This window comes from Oncorhynchus kisutch, linkage group LG5, assembly GCF_002021735.2.
Source record: "Oncorhynchus kisutch isolate 150728-3 linkage group LG5, Okis_V2, whole genome shotgun sequence".
Classification (NCBI taxonomy): Eukaryota; Metazoa; Chordata; class Actinopteri; order Salmoniformes; family Salmonidae; genus Oncorhynchus; species Oncorhynchus kisutch.
This window is the reverse complement of record NC_034178.2, coordinates 46,083,396-46,104,476: the sequence shown is the minus strand read 5'-3', so window position 1 is coordinate 46,104,476 and position 21,081 is coordinate 46,083,396. Positions and strand designations below refer to the sequence as shown.

Here is a 21,081-nt window from a genome sequence, read left to right as displayed (position 1 = left end):
TGTTGGTTTTCCGAGCACTTGAATTTTACTGAACTTTAGACCTCTGTAGGAAATTATTCTCAGACAATTTGGTAGAAACTAATTAGTAACTTTACTACATTTTTATTATCACATGTAAATAATAATACAAAGGACTTGGAACATGCCAAAGTTGCCAAAAATCAGATCAGGTCATGTGAACTTACACTCCTGTCAGGAGATATCAACAGCCTTGATACATGGTTTAACTACATTAAAAACTATATTTTTGTATAAATGAGCAGCTTTAGTAATGACAGACACAATGGCCAAAGTAGCGTGCCGGGGCATACCTCTCCGTATTTATTTGAACTGTTTAAGTCACTCCTGGTGACTTAAGAACGTTCTACTCCAAAATGAATCAATTAAATTGACACCATCTGAAATATAATTTTCAGGCAATGTTTTTCCACTCAATTGTCCTGTGTTTGATCGCGTGCCCACTGGACCTGCTTTAGCTGATAGGAGTGGAACCCGGTGTGGTCGTCTGCTACTATAAGGACAGACTAGTTGTGCGTCCTGAGATGCTGTTCTTCACACCACTGTTGTACTGTGCCCGTTATTTGCGTGTTTGTGTCCTGCCTGTTAACTTGCACGATTCTTGCCACTCTCCTCCGACCTCTCAACGACCGGTCTTCGCCCACAGGACTGCTGCTGACTGGATCTGTTTTTGTTTGTCGCACTATTCTCAGTAAACCATCGACACTGCCGTGTATGAAATGCCCAGGAGGCTGGCTGTTTCTGATATAGTGGAACCGGTGCACCTGTCACCGACAATCATACCTCGCTCATAGTTGCTTAGGTCACTCATTCTGCCCATTTCTAATGTTCAGTTATATAACAAACCACAGCCGCTTGACTCTGTAGGAGCAAACTATTTTTGTGAATGGGGCTTGTGTACCTAATAAACTGACCACGGTGGGTTCTACAGACCATGAAGACCATATTACTTCTCCTGTCCTTATGTGGTAAATGGCAGCCATCTGTTTTGCTTCTATTTAGTCCTCCATTGTATGCAACATATCTTGCTCACCTGACTGAAGTAGAAGATCGAAAGATAAACAGTTTACATAGTTGTTGCACCCTTAAGTATAATATAGTGAACAATATACATTTGTTCTTAATGTATTGTAGTAGACTAGTTAAATTCCCTACATTGCTCTAAAAATATACAGAATGTACAGTTACTGTGACACAATGGAAACGTAAGCAAAAACAATCTGTAAACATCCGTATAGTAATTCTTCAAGACATTTATAAAAATATCCTTATGATGCATGACATTCAGTGTATATTAAGGCTGGCAAATTACATATCCTATTTTTAAAAACAGCCTCACAATCTGCTTTGAATCTATTAGGTAAAAAATAAGGCAATGTGTACTAGCACTGATTAAACCGTAGCAGTCAAATATACTGTTGAAAGCTGTTCCAACAGTCCACTCACTCTAGACTTTGGCACCTAGACAAGAAGCTATTTGACACCACCTCTGGGGGGGCAGGTTTATGTGCTGTGGTACAGCAAAACCTTTTCTAGACAAATGCTTAGCACCTTGTATTCTCTCCAGGGGCTTGGTGAAAACATCCTTGGCATACATGCTTAGTGTTTTATTGGATATATCCATTTTTAGCAGTATTTAAGGTGCTCTCTTTCTATTGTCCTTGCTCTTGACAGGGGCTGTATGGTACAGTATGTGGTATAATTGAGTTGGATCCTCATTTGCTGACAACAGTGATTGGTTGTTTGGTTCCGGGTTGTACCATGAAAGTCATGCCATACGCCTGCTTTGACCGTGGCCCATTGCTAAAAAGTAGAGGAATAAATAATTAACATTTAAACACATCAGGTTGATCTAGTTGCATTTAGCAATATTTTTTAATACATCTAGCTAACATTATTTACTATGAGTCAAAACATGCAATTAGGGACACTACTAGACAAACAGGAAAAAAAGTCCAACTAGTCACAACACCCTAATCTTGAACCATAATGAAGTTTTTTCCCCCACATTTTGTCAAAAAGCCAAGCGGACAGAGAGCAAGTCCTACCTTGTGGGAACTCTTGATGGCTCTGACAAACCCTGAACTTTCATGGCCATTTTTGTCTCCAGCTCCTTCATGTCAACTCCTTGTGTTGTGGCTGGCACAGTGGCACTCTTGCTCTTTGTAGTGATAACAGGGTTTTTCGGGATGACTCTGGGGACAACCGGGAACTTGGTCTCATCAGACAAGGGAGACCCCCAGTCATCAGAGTCTGTTTCCTTCATGGCCAGCATTTTGTTGTCCATTTTGCAGTCCATCTCTAGCATCTTCTTCTGCAGGATGCTCTGGAGTGTGGCCTGGCTGGCTGAGAGGGCCTGGGTAGGAGGCGGCTTGGGTTTGATCTGAACAGGCAGTTTGGGTTTGATCTCCATGACAGGAGGTGGGAATTTGGGAGGGCTTGGAGATTTAGGTTTTGGAGGGGGAGGCGAGGGAGTTTTGACAGGAAGGACAGGGTTGGCAGTAGAGGACAGGACTGGAAGGACAGGGCTGGGAGTGGGAGGGAGGACCTTCTTCAGTGGAGGGTCAGGTGGAGGTGAGCTGGGAGGAGAGTCCACGACATCATGGTCATCGAATTCGGGAGGGGGAGGGAGTAATGGCATGCATAGGTTCTCGTCATCCCTGACAAGGCTAGAGGGTGAATCAATCCTCTGCTCTCCACTTTGCTTCTCCATGGCTAGACTGCTGGAGGATGAGGATCTAGAGGTGGGCAGAATCCTTTTAACTGCTGGATTTGCAATTGGCCCCTTCACCGCTGACTCAATAATCTGGGGTTTTGCTGGAATCTGGATTACCACTGTGGCCTCCAGTGGGACCACAGACTGTGGTTTATGTTGTGAGGTTACAGAAGTGAATGAGGTGGCCCTAGGGATGACGGTGAAAGAATTGGGATTGAATTCACTGTGCTGGATGCTGGATAATGGCTCATTACTCTTTGTGCTGTTTTCAAGGGAAAGACTGGACCTGTGCCTCTCTCGCTCTTTAGCCGCCATGAGAAAAGCCAGGGGGGAAGCGGCAGGACCGTCCCCCCTCATCCCAGTGACATCACTGGCCTTCAGGTTGCGTAGTTTACTGTCCAGCATAGGACTGAACTTGTTATTCCGGCCTGGAGACGCTTCCTGCTTGACCAGCTTAGCTGTGTTCTGGGGGTTGAAGCTGGAGGGTGTTGGGGTCTGTACTGGGGAAGCTTGGGCTGGAACCTGGGAGGCTTCGTCCATGCTGTGGATGGAGGACAGCCTTGTTGGCTTTGGAGGCGGGGTCTTCAGGGCTTTCAGAGCAGCTTGTCTCATGTCTATAGGGGGCTGTGGAGGGGCAAACTTTGGGGGCTCAGTAAAATCAGGGACTGGTGTTGGTATAGAAATGGACAAAGATGAACTAGAAGCACTGGAGGAAGTTGACGGGGGCTTCGGGGGGCGCATTAGTGGAGGTTTCAGGGAGGTGAAATCCTCGTACTCTTTAGACAGAAGCACTGATGGAGGTTTTGGAGGGGGCATGGAGGGAGGCTGAAGGGAGTCCAAGTCACCCAAGAAATCTGGTGGGGGAGGGATGAACATGGGTGGGGGGGGTGGGGGTGCCATTGTAGGGGGAGGTGGAATAAATATCTCCCCATCCACCAAATCGGGCACAGATATAGCCGATCCATTGGAAAACCGATCGGCATTTACTATAAAGAGAGAACTACCATCAGACAAGTGTTTTATTGATTTAACTTGTCAAAATACATTATTTTACTTTTAGTTCTGTTGGCCTGATTTATGGTGAAACTGATAAAATTACATTTGATCTGTACCCTCCCACTCTGCAAACATGCTTGTGAATGGCTGCTTGGATATTTGTAGTGTTCTTGTGCAAGATCTTAGACAAACATTTACAGTGCTTCCAGAAAGTATTCATACCCCTTCACTTATTCCACATTTAGTTGTGTTACAGCCTGAATTCAAAATTGAAGATTTCTCTCACCATCTACACACAATACCCAATAATTAAAGTGAAAACTTTTTTTTTTTAAATAAATTAAATAACTTATGTACAATACCAGTCAAAAGTTGACACGCCTACTCATTCAAGGGGTTTTCTTTATTTTCTACATTGTAGAATAATAGACATCAACTATGAAATAACACATGGAATCATGTATTAGCCAAAACAGTGTTAAACAAATCAAAATATATTTTATATTCTTCAAAGTAGCCACCCTTTGCCTTGACAGCTTTGCACACTCTTGGCATTTTCTCAACCAGCTTCACCTGGAATGCTTTTACAACAATCTTGAAGGAGTTCCACATATGCTGAGCACTTGTTGGCTGCTTTTCCTTCACTCTGCAGTCCAACTCATCCCAAACCATCTCAATTGGGTTGAGGTTGGGTAATTGTGGAGGCCAGGTCATCTGATGCAGCACTCCATCACTCTCCTTCTTGGTCAAATAGCCATTACACAGCCTGGAGGTGTGTTTTGGGGCATTGTCCTGTTGAAAAACAAATGACAGTCCCACTAACTGCAAACCAGATGGGATGGCGTATTGCTGTGGTAGCCATGCTGGTTAAGTGTGCCTTGAATTCTAAAAAATAAATTTGTGTCACCAACAAAGCACCGTCACACCACCTCTATGCTGTACGGTAGGAACCACACATGTGGAGATCAACCTTTCACCTACTCTGCGTCTCACAAAGACATGGCGGTTGGACTCATCAGACCAAAGGACAGATTTCCACCGGTCTAATGTCCATTCCTCGTGTTTCTTGGCCCAAGCAAGTCTTCTTATTGGTTTCCTTTGGTAGTGTTTTTTTTGCAGCAGCAATTTGACCACAAAGACCTGATTCACACAGTCCCCTCTGAAAAGTTGCTGTTGAGATGTGTCTGTTACTTGAACTCTGTGAAGCATTTATTTGGGCAATCTGAGGTGCAGCTACTCATGCTCCCCCTCTCCGGCATTCGACGTCGCCATCAATACGCACACCTCATGATGAGGCACACCTGGACTCCTCACTCATTAACTTCCCTATATCTGCCACTCACTTAGGGTTATTCCCCAGGCAGTATTGATGTTGTTTAATGTCCGTACGCTCCTCTTTTATTGTTTCGTTTATTATTAAACTCACCACCTGCACTTGCTTCCCGACTCAGTGTCTACGTTGCAATGGACTTGGTCTTTTACCAAATAGGGTAATCTTCTATATACCACCCCTACCTTGTCACAACTTAACTGATTGGCTCCAATGCATTAAGGCAGACCTGGTAATTGAAATGTATTCCAGGTGACTACCTCATGAAGTTGGTTGAGAGAATGCCAAGAGTGTGCAAAGCTGTCATAAAGGCAAAGGGTGGCAACTTTGAAGAATCTTAAATAACATATTTTGATTTAACACTTTTTTGGTTACTACATGATTCCATATGTGTTATTTCATAGTTTTGATGTCTTCACTATTATTCTTCAATTTAGAAAATAGTAAAATAAAAAACAATTTAATGAATAGGTGTCAACTTGTGACTGGTAGTGTATATTTAAGCCCTTTATGAAAACAGAGTTGCTTTGAGTTTGTGCCGAAATTTGATCAATCAACTTAATCTAAAACCAGCACTACGGCTTAAGTTCATAGAAATGTAAATGATTTAGCTGCACAGCTTAACTCTGGTAAACACAGAGACTTGGGAGACCCTCACCTGCCCTGTTGATCTTTGGACTGTTGAAAGGGGGGAGGACAGGAACTTTGGGTGTTGGGACAGCAAACCCTTGCACAACATCAGAGGAGGACTGTGGGAAACAAGGGCAAACGCCATCAGACGGTTGACATTTCACCCTGGTGTCAGTTTAGAGATTCACTGATGAGATTGTAAGAGGAACTGAGTGTGAGAGGGAAGGGAATGGATTGTTTCTAGACTGCACTATGGCTTGCAGTGATCCAACCTGTTATCCAAATGACTACTTGCATCTACTTTAGAACAGGTTATCATGTTTGCTGTGTGATGACAACACTGATGCAAAAACTTTTAATTTACTAAACCTTGCACTCAGAAAACAAGTACATCAGTGTACAAGTAGTGTCAATTACCAAAGACAGAGGAAGGCCAGGCACATTAAATCGGAAAGGGCTTTTCATCCAAAATTCCTTTTAGTCTTCCCAACAGTTGGAGTCATTTTCTATAACAGCAAAGCCTCTTGGTGCAGATTGAGGCTACATAATCTCTGAGACTGAGTATCCCACTTGAAATGATTCAGCAATATATTTTCCACTGGTGTACTGTGTCTAACCCCTTGCTAGACACTAGCTGAAGCTTACAAGCACCATTTTGGGCCCTTTTCAGAACATTACTGCCTTTTATAGCCACGCTGTCATGCCTCGCCCACACCACGCCCTGCCTGTGGATAAGGCACAGGCAACACTCCCATCTCTTCTTGTAAGAAAACGTTAAGTGGGTGTGACTGCCTCAGAGAAAAGGGGATGTGCCATCATGTTGCTGCCTGCCTGTGTGACTGACCGTTCGCATCACAGCCATAAATAAACAGACTGTGTTGACACAACACATGCCCTGCAGACAGAACAGAGATATGCCCTTCCAACGCTGTTAGACTGTGGTCAGAATCACCCTACACCAGGGACTGGAAGTCACTGTTACAGACCAAAAAACACATTGACCAGTGTAACTATGGGCCGGAGGGCCTCTAATCTACCAAAACAATCCAAAGTTAGGTCCACCCCTGTAACTGTAAACTGTAATCAACTTACTGTGGTTGGCCTGATGGTCAGGCCACCATCACTTGCTTTGTTTAGAACTTGGTACACATAATTCTCAAGTTCAGGCAGCAGACACAACTTTCATGCAGCTGTGTAAATATTAAGTTATTAGTGGAAAAAGTTCAGGTGTGGTCCTTTCTCAAGAACCCCGGTTACACTGTATCTTTAAAACATCTAACGTGAACGGAACACCTCCCTTATGCCTTAAATATGTCATGGCAGACTATTCATAGAGGCAGGCAGCTCATTGCAAAGGCATGAACATTTCACAAGGGGCAAAGGGTGCGGCATTAAATGCCGTTTCTAAACCGGCTTATTCCTTATGTTTCTTTTCCATGACTCACAGGTGAAAATCAGAGCAGTCAGTCAGAGCAGTCCAACACCTGTGCTGCTGGGTGTGGCACATCTAACAAATAACAGAGGAGCTATCATATAGGACACTCCCCTTTGAGGTAGGCTTTCATACCTACAACAAAATAACAACGTAGTACAACTTGTTTTTAAAAAAATCAGATATGGCTATGCTTTTCTGGATCGCCTACAGGGACAGCATGTTGAATCGAGCAGAAATTAGCTAGGTGCCATAATTGTGGCAGACTGTACAAGACCCAAGATTGTGTGAACCAAGGTGACATTCTTATAGTTACTGTCCTGCATGAGAATGTCTAAGTCAATAGGGTGAGAATTTCTGACGACAGAAATGACTTGAGAGGACTGGGTCAACATGCAAACAAATTGACCCTTGTCACATGGATAGCCTAGCTGCAAGTAAACTTGGGTTACTCCCTCTTTATATATGTGAAAAGCCTGCGCAGGTGAAACCTGCCGGTTAGAAAAGTATGCTTTCATCAATGATTACAGGAATGCCCTTCATGAGGCAATGCAGTTTCTCTTTCAGAAACTGCAAAGGCCTTGTTGAGAAATAATTCACAATTCCGCAGACTTATGCAAAAGTGGGAAAGTTATGTGGAGCCTAATGCATTGACAAGAACTAAAGACAAGACCTATAACAAATTCCATGTGATTTTTCATATTGAAGTGTTAGAGAACACCACCTAGAAGCTGGACAGCAGTCTCAATAAATGCTGCAACACTGTCTCCAGTGTTGAAATGTACATTTGAAGTAATAGATTTTTTTCCACATCATGCAGAGGAACTTACCATGTAGTGCTTGACTGCGGGTCTGGACCTCACTTTGGCAGTGCCTGATTCAGGAATGGCTGATGAATCCAACACCAGCTCAACATTGTCTAAACGGAAAAAAAAGAACAGCACAACGCACTGCTTAAAAACCAACAAGTCTACCATTCAACCGATCAGCACAGCTCTGTAAGGAGATGCAGTCTAGTGACTGTGCAAAGTTGAGTAATTATGGATGTACATAATAAGTTATGGCATTTTGTCTGCCGTTCTCATAATTCTTGACAAACTACTATGTAATGCTATGCAGTAAACTCTTTCGGGGGGATTTCTCTTGTTGACAGCAAAATAGTAATTGGGTAAAGCAAACAACTATTCAAGCAGTTGAAGGATTAATCAAACCAATATAAAAAGTAATGTCACCCTATTGCTCAAACACTTAAGCCTAAATGTAATGGGGTGCCATAGGGTAGAAAATAGAGTTCTTCACGCATCATCAATGAACCCCTATTTACAAATGGAATTTCAGTAGGGTCATGGAAATGTGGTGCAACATTCATAATTCTGGGGGTCAACTTTCTGTTGGCCTCCCTGTCATGAGTGTTTGCAGTTCATCAATATTGATCTCAGGTTATTCCTGGGCAGAGAAGGGGGAGAGGGACACCCTGATTGTTTTCACAGTAAAATACTTTACCAGAGATGGCTATCTATAATGTTTGCAACAGGCTTTGGCGTTACTGTATAAAGAACCAACTTATCTGGAACTTCACAAAACAGCCATTCCAATGTCAGGCATGTCCCTGCCAAGTAACTAACTGATGAGAGAAATGTCATTGAGAGACAGCAGTTAGTGAGACACAGGTCATGCTCTGCATTCACGTCAAGCACAGAGACCTCAAAGAATTTCAAAGAGGACTCAGATTAACATGCATTACATTACCTGATATAACTATGAGCAAAACTTTGTTAACCGAGTATGGAAACAACAGGCAATGTTTAAAGTATTTTGGCATCTACAGATTCATTTCCCAATGGGGCATGGCAGGCATTTCCCTATTGAGTTCCTGCATAATTGAAATATGCAAATATCCCCATCCTGTGGCATGTTTGCACACAACCACTTGACGATGAGACAGCCTATAGGGAGGATGTCAGTGACCTGGCAGTGTGGTGCCAGGACAACAACCTCTCCCTCAATGTCAGCAAGACAAAGGAGCACTACATGAAACGGAAATCCGAGCACGCCCCCCATCGAAAGCTTCAAGTTCCTCTGTGTCCACAACACTAAGGAATGATCATGGTCCACACACATCACAGTCATGAAGAAGGCACGGCAATGCCTCTTCCCCCTCAGGAAGCTTAAAAGATTCAGCATTGTGCACTCAGATCCTCAAAAATGTCTACAGCTACAACATTGAGAGCATCTTGACTGGCTGCATCACTGCTTGGTATGGCCGCTGCTCGGCATCCGACCGCAAGGCGCTTCAGAGGGTAGTGCGTATGTTCCAGTACATCACTGGGGCTGAGCTCCCTGCCATACAAATCAAATCACATTTTATTGGTCGCGTACACGTTTTGTAGATGTTCTCAGGTGCAGCGAAATGCTTATGTTTCTTGCTTCAACAGTGCAGTAATACCGAACAATACAAAACAATACACACAAATCCCAAAAACTAAGAAATATCAGAACCAGCTATGTTTGAGTCCGTAATATAAATATACTCATTCAGAGCAACACATCTCCTTCGCAAAGGCCGTTGATTGTAGCCTGTGGAATTTTGAATGGCACGACGATGGGCCTCAGAATCTCGTCACGGTATCTCTGCAATCGATAAAAGGCAATTGTGTTCATTGTCCGTAGCTTATGCCTGCCCATACCATAACCCCACCGCCACCATGGTGCAGTCAACAACATTGACATCAGAAAACCGCTACTCCACATGACGACATACACATGATCTGTGGTTCTGCGGTCGGTTACACGTACTGCCAAATTCTCAAAAACAACGTTGGAGGCGGCTTATGGTAGAGAAATTAACATCCACTTCTCTGGCAACAGCTCTGATGGAAATTCCTGCAGTCAGCGTGCCAATTGCACGCTCCCTCAAAACTTGAGACATCGGTGGCATTGTCTTTTATTTTCCCCAGCACAAGGTGCACCTGGGAAATGATCATGCTGTTTAATCAGCTTCTTGATATGCCACGCCTGTCAGGTTGATGGATTATCATGACAAAGGAGAAATGTTCACTAACAGGGATGTAAACAAATTTGTGCACAATATTTGAGAGAAATAAGATTTTTGTGCGTATGGAACATTTCGGGGATATTTTATTTCAGCTCATGAAACATGGGACCAACACTTTACATGTTGAGTTTATATTTTTGTTCAGTATAATATATATATATATACACACACACAAAAGTTTATTTTTACTATTTTGCACATTGTAGAATAATAGTGAAGACGTCAAAACTATGAAATAACACATATGGAATCATGAAAGTAACCAAAAAAGTATTAAACAACTGAAAATGTATTTGAGGTTCTTCAAAGTAGCCACCCCTTGCCATGATGACAGCTTTGCACACTCTTGGCATTCTCTCAACCAGCAAATTTGTGGAGTGGTTAAAAAACAAGTTTTAATGACTCCAACATAAGTGTATGTAAACTTCCAACTTCAACTGTTTACATACACTTACGTTGTCATTAAAACTCATTTTCAACCGCTCCACAAATTTCTTATTGACAAACTATAGTTTTGGCAAGTCAGTTAGGATATCTACTTTGTGCATGACACAAGTCATTTTTCCAACAATTGTTTACAGACAGATTATTTCACTTATCATTCACTGTATCACAATTCCAGTGGGTCAGAAGTTTACATACACTAAGTTGAGTAGTAGTGTGCCTTTAAACAGTTTGGAAAATTCCAGAAAATGATGTCATGGCTTTAGAAGCTTCTGATACGCTAATTGACATAATTTGAGTCAATTGGAGGTGTACCTGTGGATGTATTTCAAGGCCTACCTTCAAACTCAGTGCCTCTTTGCTTGACATCATGGGAAAGTCAAAAGAAATGAGCCAAGACCTCAGAAAATAAATTGTAGACGTCCAGAAGTCTGGTTCATCCTTGGGAGCAATTTCCAAACGCCTGAAGGTACCACGTTCATCTGTACAAACAATAGTACGCAAGTATAAACACCATGGGATCACGCAGCCGTCATACCGCTCAGGAAGGAGACGTGTTCTGTCTCCTAGAGATGAACGTACTTTGGTGCGAAAAGTGCAAATCAATCCCAGAATAACAGCAAAGGACCTTGTGAAGATGCTGGAGGAAACAGGTACAAAAGTATCTATATCCACAGTAAAACAAGTCCTATATCGACATAACCTGAAAGGCCACTCAGCAAGGAAGAAGCCACTGCTCCAAAACCGCCATAAAGAAGCCAGACTAAGGGGACAAAGATTGTACTTTTTGGAGAAATGTCCTCTGGTCTAATGAAACAAAAATAGGACTGTTTGGCCATAATGACCATCGTTATTTTTGGAGGAAAAAGGGGGAGGCTTGCAAGCCGAAGAACACCATCCCAACCGTGAAGCACGGGGGTGGCAGCATCATGTTGTGGGGGTGCTTTGCTGCAGGAGGGACTGGTGCACTTGCACTTCACAAAATAGATGGCTTCATGAGGTAGGAAAATTAGGTGGATATATTGAAGCAAAATCTCAAGACCTCAGTCAGGAAGTTCAAGCTTGGTCGCAAATGGGTCTTCCAAATGGACAATGACCCCAAGCATACTTCCAAAGTTGTAGCAAAAAATGGCTTAAGGACAACAAAGTCAAGGTATTGCAGTGGCCATCACAAAACCCTGACCTCAATCCTATAGAAAATATGTGGTTAGAACTGAAAAAGCGTGTGCGAGCAAGGAGGCCTACAAACCTGACTCAGTTACACCAGCTCTGTCAGGAGGAATGGGCCAAAATTCACCCAACTTATTGTGGGAAGCGTTGTGGAAAGCTACCCAAAACGTTTGACCCAAGTTAAACAATTTAAAGGCAATGCTACCAAATACTAATTGAGTGTATATGTAACCTTCTGACCCACTGGGAATGTGATGAAATAAATCATTCTCTCTACTATTATTCTGACATTTCACATTCTTAAAATAAAGTGGTGATCCTAACTGAACTAAGACAGGGAATTTTTATTCTGAGTAAATGTCAGGAATTGTGAAAAACTGAGTTTAAATGTATTTGGCTAAGGTGTATGTAAACTTCCGACTTCAACTGTATATATGATGGTGTGTATGGACAGTATATGAATAGAAAAGGTGTTTACAGAAATAGTTATATAGAATGAGCCTTGACTAGAATACAGTACAGTGGCTTGCGAAAGTATTCACCCCCTTGGCATTTTTCCTATTTTGTTGCCTTTACAACCTGGAATTAAAATAGATTTGGGGGGGTTGTATGATTTGATATGCCTACCACTTTGAAGATGCAAAATATATTTTATTGTGAAACAAACAAGAAATAAGACATAAAAATGAAAACTTGAGCGTGCATTACTATTCACCCCCCCCAAAATCAATACTTTGTAGAGCCAACTTTTGTAGTAATTACAGCTGCAAGTCTTTTGGGGTATGTCTCTATAAACTTGGCACATTTAGCCACTGGGATTTTTGCCCATTCTTCAAGGCAAAACTGCTCCAGCTCCTTCAAGTTGGATGGGTTCCGCTGGTTTACAGTAATCTTTAAGTCATACCACAGATTCTCAATTGGATTCCAAGACATTGAAATGTTGGTGTCAGGGGGGCAGTATTGAGTAGCTTGGATGAATAAGGTGCCTCGAGTAAACTGCCTGCTACTCTGTCCCAGATGCTTATATATGCATAGTATTAGTAGTATTGGATATAAAACACTCTGAAGTTTCTAAAACTGTTTGAATGATGTCTGAGTATAACAGAACTCATATGGCAGGCGAAAACCTGAGAAAAATCCAACCAGGAAGTGGGAAATCTGAGGCTTGTAGTTTTTTAAAACTCAGCCCCTATTGTAGATACAGTGAGATATTGGTTATGTTGCACTTCCTAAGGCTTCCACTAGATGTCAACAGTCTTTAGAACTTTGTTTGAGGATTCTACTGTGAAGTGGGACCGAAAGAGAGAGGAATGAGCCAGGTGTCTGGCAGATTGCCACAGGCTCTGAGGCATGGTCACAAGAGAGTTAACTCTCGTTCCATTGCTTTTCTACAGACATAGGAATTCTCCGGTTGGAACATTATTGAAGATTTATGATAAAAACATCCTAAAGATTGATTCTATACTTAGTTTGACAAGTTTCTACGGGCTGTAACGGAACGTTTTTAACTTTTCGTCTGATGTTCGGCTGGACCTGAACGCACTTTTGGATTTGTTTACCAAACGCCCTAACAAAATAAGCTATTTGGACATAAATGATGGACAATATCGAACAAAACAAACATTTATTGTGGAACTGCGATTCCTGGGAGTGCATTCTGATGAAGATGATCAAAGTTAAGTGAATATTTATAATGCTATTTCTGACTAATGGCAACCACCCAATATGGCGGATATCTTTTTGGCTGCTTTGTTGTCTGAACGCTGTACTCAGATTATTACATGGTTTGCTTTTTCTGTAAAGTTTTTTTGAAATCTGACACAGCGGTTGTATTAAGGTGAAGTATATCTCTAATTCCATGTATAACACTTGTATTTTCATCAACATTCATAATGTGTATTTCTGTAAATAGATGTGGCTCTCTGCACAATCACTGCATGTTTTAGAACTACTGAACGTAATGCGTCAATGCAATTGTTTTTTTTGTTGATATAAATATGTACTTTATCGAACAAAACATACATGTATTGTATAACATGAAGTCCTATGAGTGTCATCTGATGAAGATCATCAAAGGTTAGTGATGAATTTTATCTCCATTTGTGCTTTTTGTGACTTCTCTCTTTGGCTGGAAAAATGGCTGTGTTTTTCTGTGAGTTGGTGGTGACCTAACATAATCGTTTGTGGTACTTTCGCTGTAAAGCATTTTTGAAATCAGACACTGTGGCTGGATTAACAAGAATTCTATCTTTAAAATGGTGTAAAATACTTGTATGCTTTAAGGAATTTAAATTCTGAGATTTTTGTTGTTTTGAATTTGGCGCCCTGCACTTTCACTGGCTGTTGGCGAGGTGGGACGCTACCGTCCCACATATCCCAGAGAGGTTAAACCACTCAAGTGTTGCTTTAGCAGGATGCGTAGGGTCATTGTCCTGCTGGAAAGTGAACCTCTGTCCCAGTTTAACATCTCTTGAAGACTGAAAGAGGTTTCCCTCAAACATTTCCCTGTATTTAGCAACATCCATCATTCCTTCAATTCTGACCAGTTTCCCAGTCCCTGCCGATGAAAAACATCCCCACAGCACGATGCTGCCACCAGCATGCTTCACTGTGGGGATGATGTTCTCGGGGTGATGTGAGGTGTTGGGTTTGCGCCAGACATAGCATTTTCCTTGATGGTCTCATCTGACCAGGGTACATTCTTCCATATGTTTGGGGAGTCTCCCACATGCCTTTTGGCGAACACCAAACGTTTTCTCTTTACTCTTCCGTAAAGCCCTGCTCTGTGGAGTGTGCGGCTTAAAGTGGTCATATGGACAAATACTCCAATCTCCGCTGTGGAGCTTTGCAGCTCCTTCAGGGTTATCTTTGGTCTCTTTGTTGCTTATCTGATTAATGCCCTCCTTGCCTGGTCCGTGAGTTTTGGTGGGCACTCTTGGCAGGTTTGTTGTGGTGCCATATTCTTTCCATTTTTTAATAATGGATTTAATGGTGCTCCATGGGATGTTCAACGTTTCTGATATTTTTTTATAACCCAACCCTGATCTGTACTTCTCCACAACGTTGTCCCTTGCTTTGGAGAGCTCCTTGGTCTTCATGGTGCCCCTTGCTTAGTGGTGTTGCAGACTCTAGGGCCTTTCAGAACAGGTGTATATATACTGAGATCATGTGACAGATCATGTGTTACTTAGATTGCACGCAGGTAGACTTTATTTAACTAATTATGTGACTTCTGAAGGTAATTGGTTGCACCAGATCTTATTTAGGGGCTTCATAGCAAAGGGGATGTAAACATATGCACACACCACTTTTCTGATTTTATTTTTTAGAATTTTTTGAAACAAGTACATTTTTTCATGTCACTTCACCAATTTGGACAATTTTGTGTATGTCCATTACATAAAATTTAAATTACAGGTTGTAATGCTACAAAATAGGAAAAATGCCAAGGGGGGTGAATACTTTTGTAAGGCACTGTATATACATATGAAGTGGGTAAAACAGTATGTAAACATGATTAAATTGACCAGTGTTCAATAACTATGTACATAGGGCAGCAGTCTCTAGGTGCAGGGTAGAGTACCGGATGGTAGCCGGCTAGTAACAGTGACTAAGTTCAGGGCAGGGTACTGGGCGGAGACTGGCTAGTAGTGACTTTAACAGTCTGATGGCCTGGAGATAAAAGCTGTTTATCAGTTTCTCTGTCCTAGCTTTGATGCACCTGTATTGTCTCCGCCTTCTAGATGGTAGCGGGGTGAAAAGGCCGTGGATCCAGGCCCTCTAAACCAGGCGGTGTCAGAGGAAGGCCCTAAAAATTGTCAGACTCAGCTACCCTAGTCATAGACTGTTGTCTCTGCTACCGCACGACAAGGGGTTTCCGATGCACCAAGTCTGATACCAAAAGGAACCTGAACAGCTTCTACCCCCAAGCCATAAGACTGCTAAATAGTTAGTCAGGATAGCTATTTGGTTAACTATTTAACTGTTTGCATTGACCTTTTTTTGCACTAACTTTTTTGACTCATCACATACGCTGCTGCTACTGTTTATTATCTGTCCTGTTGCCTAGGCACTTTATACCTACCTATATGTACATATCTACCACAATTACCTCATACCCCTGCACATCGACTCGGTACTGGTACCCAGTGTATATAGCCAGTGTATATATTATCATTACTCATTGTGTATTTATTCCTCATGTTATTTTTCTATTATTTCTAAATGTTTCTCTCTGCATTGTTGGAAAGGGCAGTAATTAAGCATTTCACTGTTAGTCCACACCTGTTGTTTAGGAAGCGTGACAAATACTAATTGTATTTGACCTTTCCATTGTTATAGAGGCCTCATCAAATAGAATACCCAGAAATCAGGGCAATGCAAAATATGTCAATTTGTCCCGTTTTTAGTTCTGAGAACCTTTGAACAGTTTTCAGATCTCTAGTGGGTTTATTCATATTAATTTTGAATTAGTCCCCATTTCCCAAAACCTGGACTAAAAAACCCTTTAGGTCTAATAATTATGCTACCATGTTTTCCTTTGACTATAATTATTCTATATAAAAAAAAAATCTAAAAATGTTTTAGGGCGCAGTCTGTTATAAGATCTCAATAACATACCTAGGCCTACTGGTAATAATAGGTAGGCCTACATAATGTTGTAATAAAAAAATGCAGGTTTTCACTCTCAAAGCCACCATGTTTTTGTAGAAAACCGACACAGTATTCATTCAAACTGAATCATGACTGAATTGCGCATTGCAAAGATTCAAACAAGATTTCGGAGCAATCTTTTGGTTCGCATACCCATTGTTGCTTTTTAGTTAGCATTTGCTAGTAGATATCTTACATTACATCGTCTTTCCTCAACACGACCTACCTGCTACGGATGTCGTTCTTCTGTGAGCTGCTCTCTATCCGACAACAAGTGGAGAGCTGCTCGCACTTGCTGCTCTCCACTTGTTGTCGGGCGATATTCCGCTGAAATTAGGCTGTGTGAGGTTTTACATGAATGGAACTCACGTGCTTTGCGTTTGTGTAGGCTGCTTTGAACATGATTTCTTTATTGTACTACATAAGTGATACGGTGTATACCTCCACCACACTACTTTTATTACGCATCAGCGGGCAGTATACGCAATTCTCAAGTGAAAAAATCTGATCTGTATTATTGTTTTGATTGACATGTTCTAAAATAATCGCAACGAAAATTGTTATTTTATTCAATGCTGCAGCTATCTAATACTTAGTTAAAACAGACACCTTGCATTCTACCTGCATCGTCATGAACGCAGAGTCTAGTGACTGTCTCAGGTAAATGTAGGTTTACCACTGTTGGGAGACCTAATGACCCCCCTGGTTACTTTCGATGATTACTAGCATTGTGTAAAACATTGTGTATTAATTTGACTCAACCAGCATTTTTCTTATTCTAGAATGTGAACATTTAGGCCACATTTGCCATTGATCTGTCACTGTAACAAGTGCAAAGGTCGGGACAGTAGTGAGAAAATGCTGATCGATTAAATATTCAATCACTATTATTAGTTAATTGTTAAATATGACAGTAAACACTTACCCATCTCCTTGATTTTAATATTGGTATCGAAGAGAGACTGGTTCTTTCGACCCCAAAAATGCAACGGTCCCTTTTTCATTTTTTTGTCCTATTGGTAGACCTATTGTACAGATGAATCGTTAACACGTGATATTATGCAGGAGCTTCCATAGCCAGTCGTCAAAAACGTATTAATTCATTAATTAGTCTTAACGACAGGTGTATTACTGAATCCTCACTGATTCGGTGAAATCTTCGAGGTAGAGAGAAAATGGCCACCGCCCCTGCCTCCTCCCCTTTCTCTGTGCCTCCCTCTTTTGTAAGCCCACAGAGGAAGCAGAGAAAGAACAAACCATGCTCTTCATTAGAATCAAATTCAAATGAGACTAACAGTGCCTTCAGGAAGTATTCATACCCCTTGACTTATTCCACTTTTGTTGTGCTACAGTCTGAATTCAAAATAGATTAAATTGATTACTTCTCTCACCACCAACACACAATTCCCCATAATGACAACATTAAAACATGTTTTTGGGGAAATGTTAGCAAATTTATTGAAAATGAAATACAGACGCATAGGTAAAAATCTGTTCTTCTGCCCCTGAGCAAGGCAGTTAAACTCTGTAACTGTTTTATTAAAGTCACCATTGGCCTCATGGTGAAATTCCTGAGCAGTTTCCTTCCTCTCCGGCAACTGAATTAGGAAGGATGCCTGTACCTTTGTAGGGACAGGGTGTATTGATACTCCATCCAAAGTGTAATTATTAACTTCACTATGCTCAAAGGGATATTCAGTATCTGCTTCTTTTTTTTTTTACCCATCTACCAATAGGTGCCCTTCTTTGCGATGCATTGGAAAACCTCCCTGGTCTTTGTGGTTGAATCAGTGTTTGAAATCCACTGCTCAACTGAGGGACCTTACAGATCATTGTACTGTATGTGTGGGGTACAGAGATTAGGTAGTCATTAAGAAATAATTTTAACATTATTATTACACACAGTCCATTCAACTTATTATGTGACTTGTTGAGCCTATTTGTACTCCTGAACTTATTTAGGATTGCTGTAACAAAGAGGTAGAATACTTATTGACTCAAGTCATTTCAGCTTTTAATTTGTAAGTAATTTGTAAAAATGTCTAAACACATGGTTCCACTTATGGGATATTGTGTGTAGGCCAGTGACCCAACATCTCAATTTGATCCATTTTAAATTCAGCCTGTAACACAACAAAATGTGGAAAAAGGCACTGTATGCTAGCTGATAGCAACCAAAACACAAGTATTTTACAATGTTGAGATGTGAGTGTGTGAATCGTTTTTTTGTCCATGATTCGATTTACCTCCCTTGGCAGATTGCTGAATCAGAGTAGCACATGGCCATTGGTAAGACATTGGTCATGGTTTGGTATCTTGAAAACAGTCACAACACAAATCAAATCAAATTGTATTTATTACATGCACTGAATACAACTCGTGTAGACTTTACAGTGACAAGCCTGCTCACAAACCTTTCCCAATGATTCAGAGTTTAAAAATAATAAAACAAAATAAAATAGTAACTAACACAAAGAACGGAATAAAATACACAAGAATGGAGCTATATACAGGGAGTACCAGTACCAGATCAATGAGGAGCTATATACAGGGAGTACCAGTACCAGATCAATGAGGAGCTATATACAGGGAGTACCAGTACCAGATCAATGTGCAGAGCTACTAGGTATTTAAGGTACAGTTGAAGTCGGAAGTTTACATATACTTAGGTTGGAGTCATTAAAACCCGTTTTTCTATCACTCCACAAATTTCTTGTAACAAACTATGGTTTTGGCTAGTCAGTTAGGACAGTAATTTTTCCAACAACTGTTTACAGACAGATTGTTTCATTTATAATTCACTGTATCACAATTTCAGTGGGTTAGAAGTTGACTGTGCCTTTAAACAGCTTGGAAAATTCCAGAAAATGTTGTCATGGCTTTAGAAGCTTCTGGTAGGCTAATTGACATCATTTGAGTCAATTGGAGGTGTACCTGTGGATGTATTTCAAGGCCTACCTTCAAACTCAGTGCCTCTTTGCTTGAGATCATGGGAAATACAAAAGAAATCAGCCAAGATCTCAGAAAAAAATTGTGGACCTCCACAAGTCTGGTTCATCCTTGGGAGAAATTTCCACGTTCATTTGTACAAAAAATAGTAAACAAGTATAAACACCATGGGACCACGCAGCCGTCATACCTCTCAGGAAGGAGACATGTTCTGTCTCCTAGAGATGAAGGTACTTTGGTGCGAAAAGTGTAAATCAATCCCAGAATAACAGCAAAGGACTTTGTGAAGATGAAGGAGGAAACAGGTACAAAAGTATCTATATCCACAGTAAAACGAGTCCTATATCGACATAACCTGAAAGGCCGCTCAGCAAGGAAGAAGCCACTGCTCCAAAGCCGCCATCAAAAAAAGCCAGACTACAGTTTGCAACTACACATGGGGACAAAGATCATACTTTTTGGAGAAATGTCCTCTGGTCTGATGAAACAATGATATAACTGTTTGGCCATAATGACCATCGTTATGTTTGGAGGAAAAGGGGGGATGCTTGCAAGCCGAAGAACACCATCCCAACCGTGAAGCACGGGGAGGGCAGCATCATGTTGTGGGGGTGCTTTGCTGCAGGAGGGACTGGTTGCACTTCGCAAAATAGATGGCATCATGAGGAGGGAGAATTATGTGGATATATTGAAGCAACATCTCAAGACATCAGTCAGGAAGTTCAAGTTTGGTCGCAAATGGGTCTTCCAAATGGACATTGGCCCCAAGCGTACTTGCAAGCAAAGTTGTGGCAAAATTGCTTAAGGACAACAAAGTCAAGTTATTGGAGTGGCCATCACAAAGCCCTGGCCTCAATCCTATAGAAAATTTGTGGGCAGAACTGAAAAAGCGAGCAAGGAGGCCTACAAACCTGATTCAGTTATACCAGCTCTGTCAGGAGGAATGGGCCAAAATTCACCCAACATATTGTGGGAAGCTTGTGGAAGGCTACCCAAAACGTTTGACCCAAGTTAAACAATTTAAAGGCAATGCTACCAAATACTAATTGAGTGTATGTAAACTTCTGACCCACTGGGAATGTGACGAAAGAAATAAAAGCTGAAATTAATAATTCTCTCTACTATTATTCTGACATTTCACATTCTTAAAATAAAGTTGTGATCCTAGCTGACCTAAGACAGGGAATTTTTACTTAGATTAAATGTCAGGAATTGTGAAAAACTGAGTTCAAATGTATTTAGTTAAAGTGTATGTAAACTCCCGACTTCAACTGTAGATATGTACATGAAGGCAGGGTAAAGTGACTAGGTATCAGGATAGACAATAATAAGAGTAAATAAAGAACAGAGTAGCAGCAGCAAATGATGAGTGTAAAAGTGTGTGTATGTATGTGTGTTTATGTTGTGTTGGTCTGCGTGTGTGTGTTGTGTGCGTGTGTGAATATGTAGTGTATGTGAATGTGTGAGGGTTATGTGTGGGAATGACAGTGTAGTGTGACAGTGTAATGTGTGTGTATATAAAGTCTAGTGAGTTTGTGTAATGTCAGTGCAAGATGGAGTCAGTGCAGATAGTTCAGGTACCATTAATGAACTATTTAGCAGTCTGGCTATTTAGCAGTCTTATGGCTTGGGGGTAGAAGCTGTCTCAGAGCCTGTTGGTCCGAGAGCCGATGCTCCGGTACTGTTTG

At 41.3% G+C, this 21,081-nt stretch overlaps 1 protein-coding gene across 2 annotated transcripts; it reads right to left on the bottom strand.

The window, feature by feature from the left end:
- Positions 1-72: 72 nt before the first annotated feature.
- On the bottom strand, positions 73-17,616 carry LOC109891123 (formin-like protein 14). 2 transcript variants are annotated; one of them, XM_020483446.2, is made up of 5 exons: positions 17,370-17,616; positions 7,953-8,041; positions 5,719-5,809; positions 2,067-3,720; positions 73-1,821 (listed from the first exon to the last, which is right to left on the bottom strand). In XM_020483446.2, the coding sequence occupies exons 1-5, from the start codon at positions 17,446-17,448 to the stop codon at positions 1,734-1,736; spliced, it is 2,001 nt and encodes a 666-aa protein (XP_020339035.2). In that variant the 5' UTR covers positions 17,449-17,616; the 3' UTR covers positions 73-1,733. The 2 variants fall into 2 exon arrangements, with proteins under 2 accessions (XP_020339035.2, XP_020339037.2); XM_020483448.2 differs by lacking the exon at positions 17,370-17,616 and adding an exon at positions 16,671-16,798.
- Positions 17,617-21,081: the final 3,465 nt, after the last annotated feature.

Excerpts from the sequence above, each read along its gene's own strand:
- LOC109891123 (XM_020483446.2), bottom strand. The coding sequence starts at position 17,448 with ATGAAAAAGGGACCGTTGCATTTTTGGGGTCGAAAGAACCAGTCTCTC. Across the intron at positions 8,042-17,369 it reads TATTAAAATCAAGGAGATGG|ACAATGTTGAGCTGGTGTTG; the intron begins GTAAGTGTTTAC and ends TTTTCCGTTTAG. Across the intron at positions 1,822-2,066 it reads CCATCAAGAGTTCCCACAAG|CAATGGGCCACGGTCAAAGC; the intron begins GTAGGACTTGCT and ends TCTACTTTTTAG.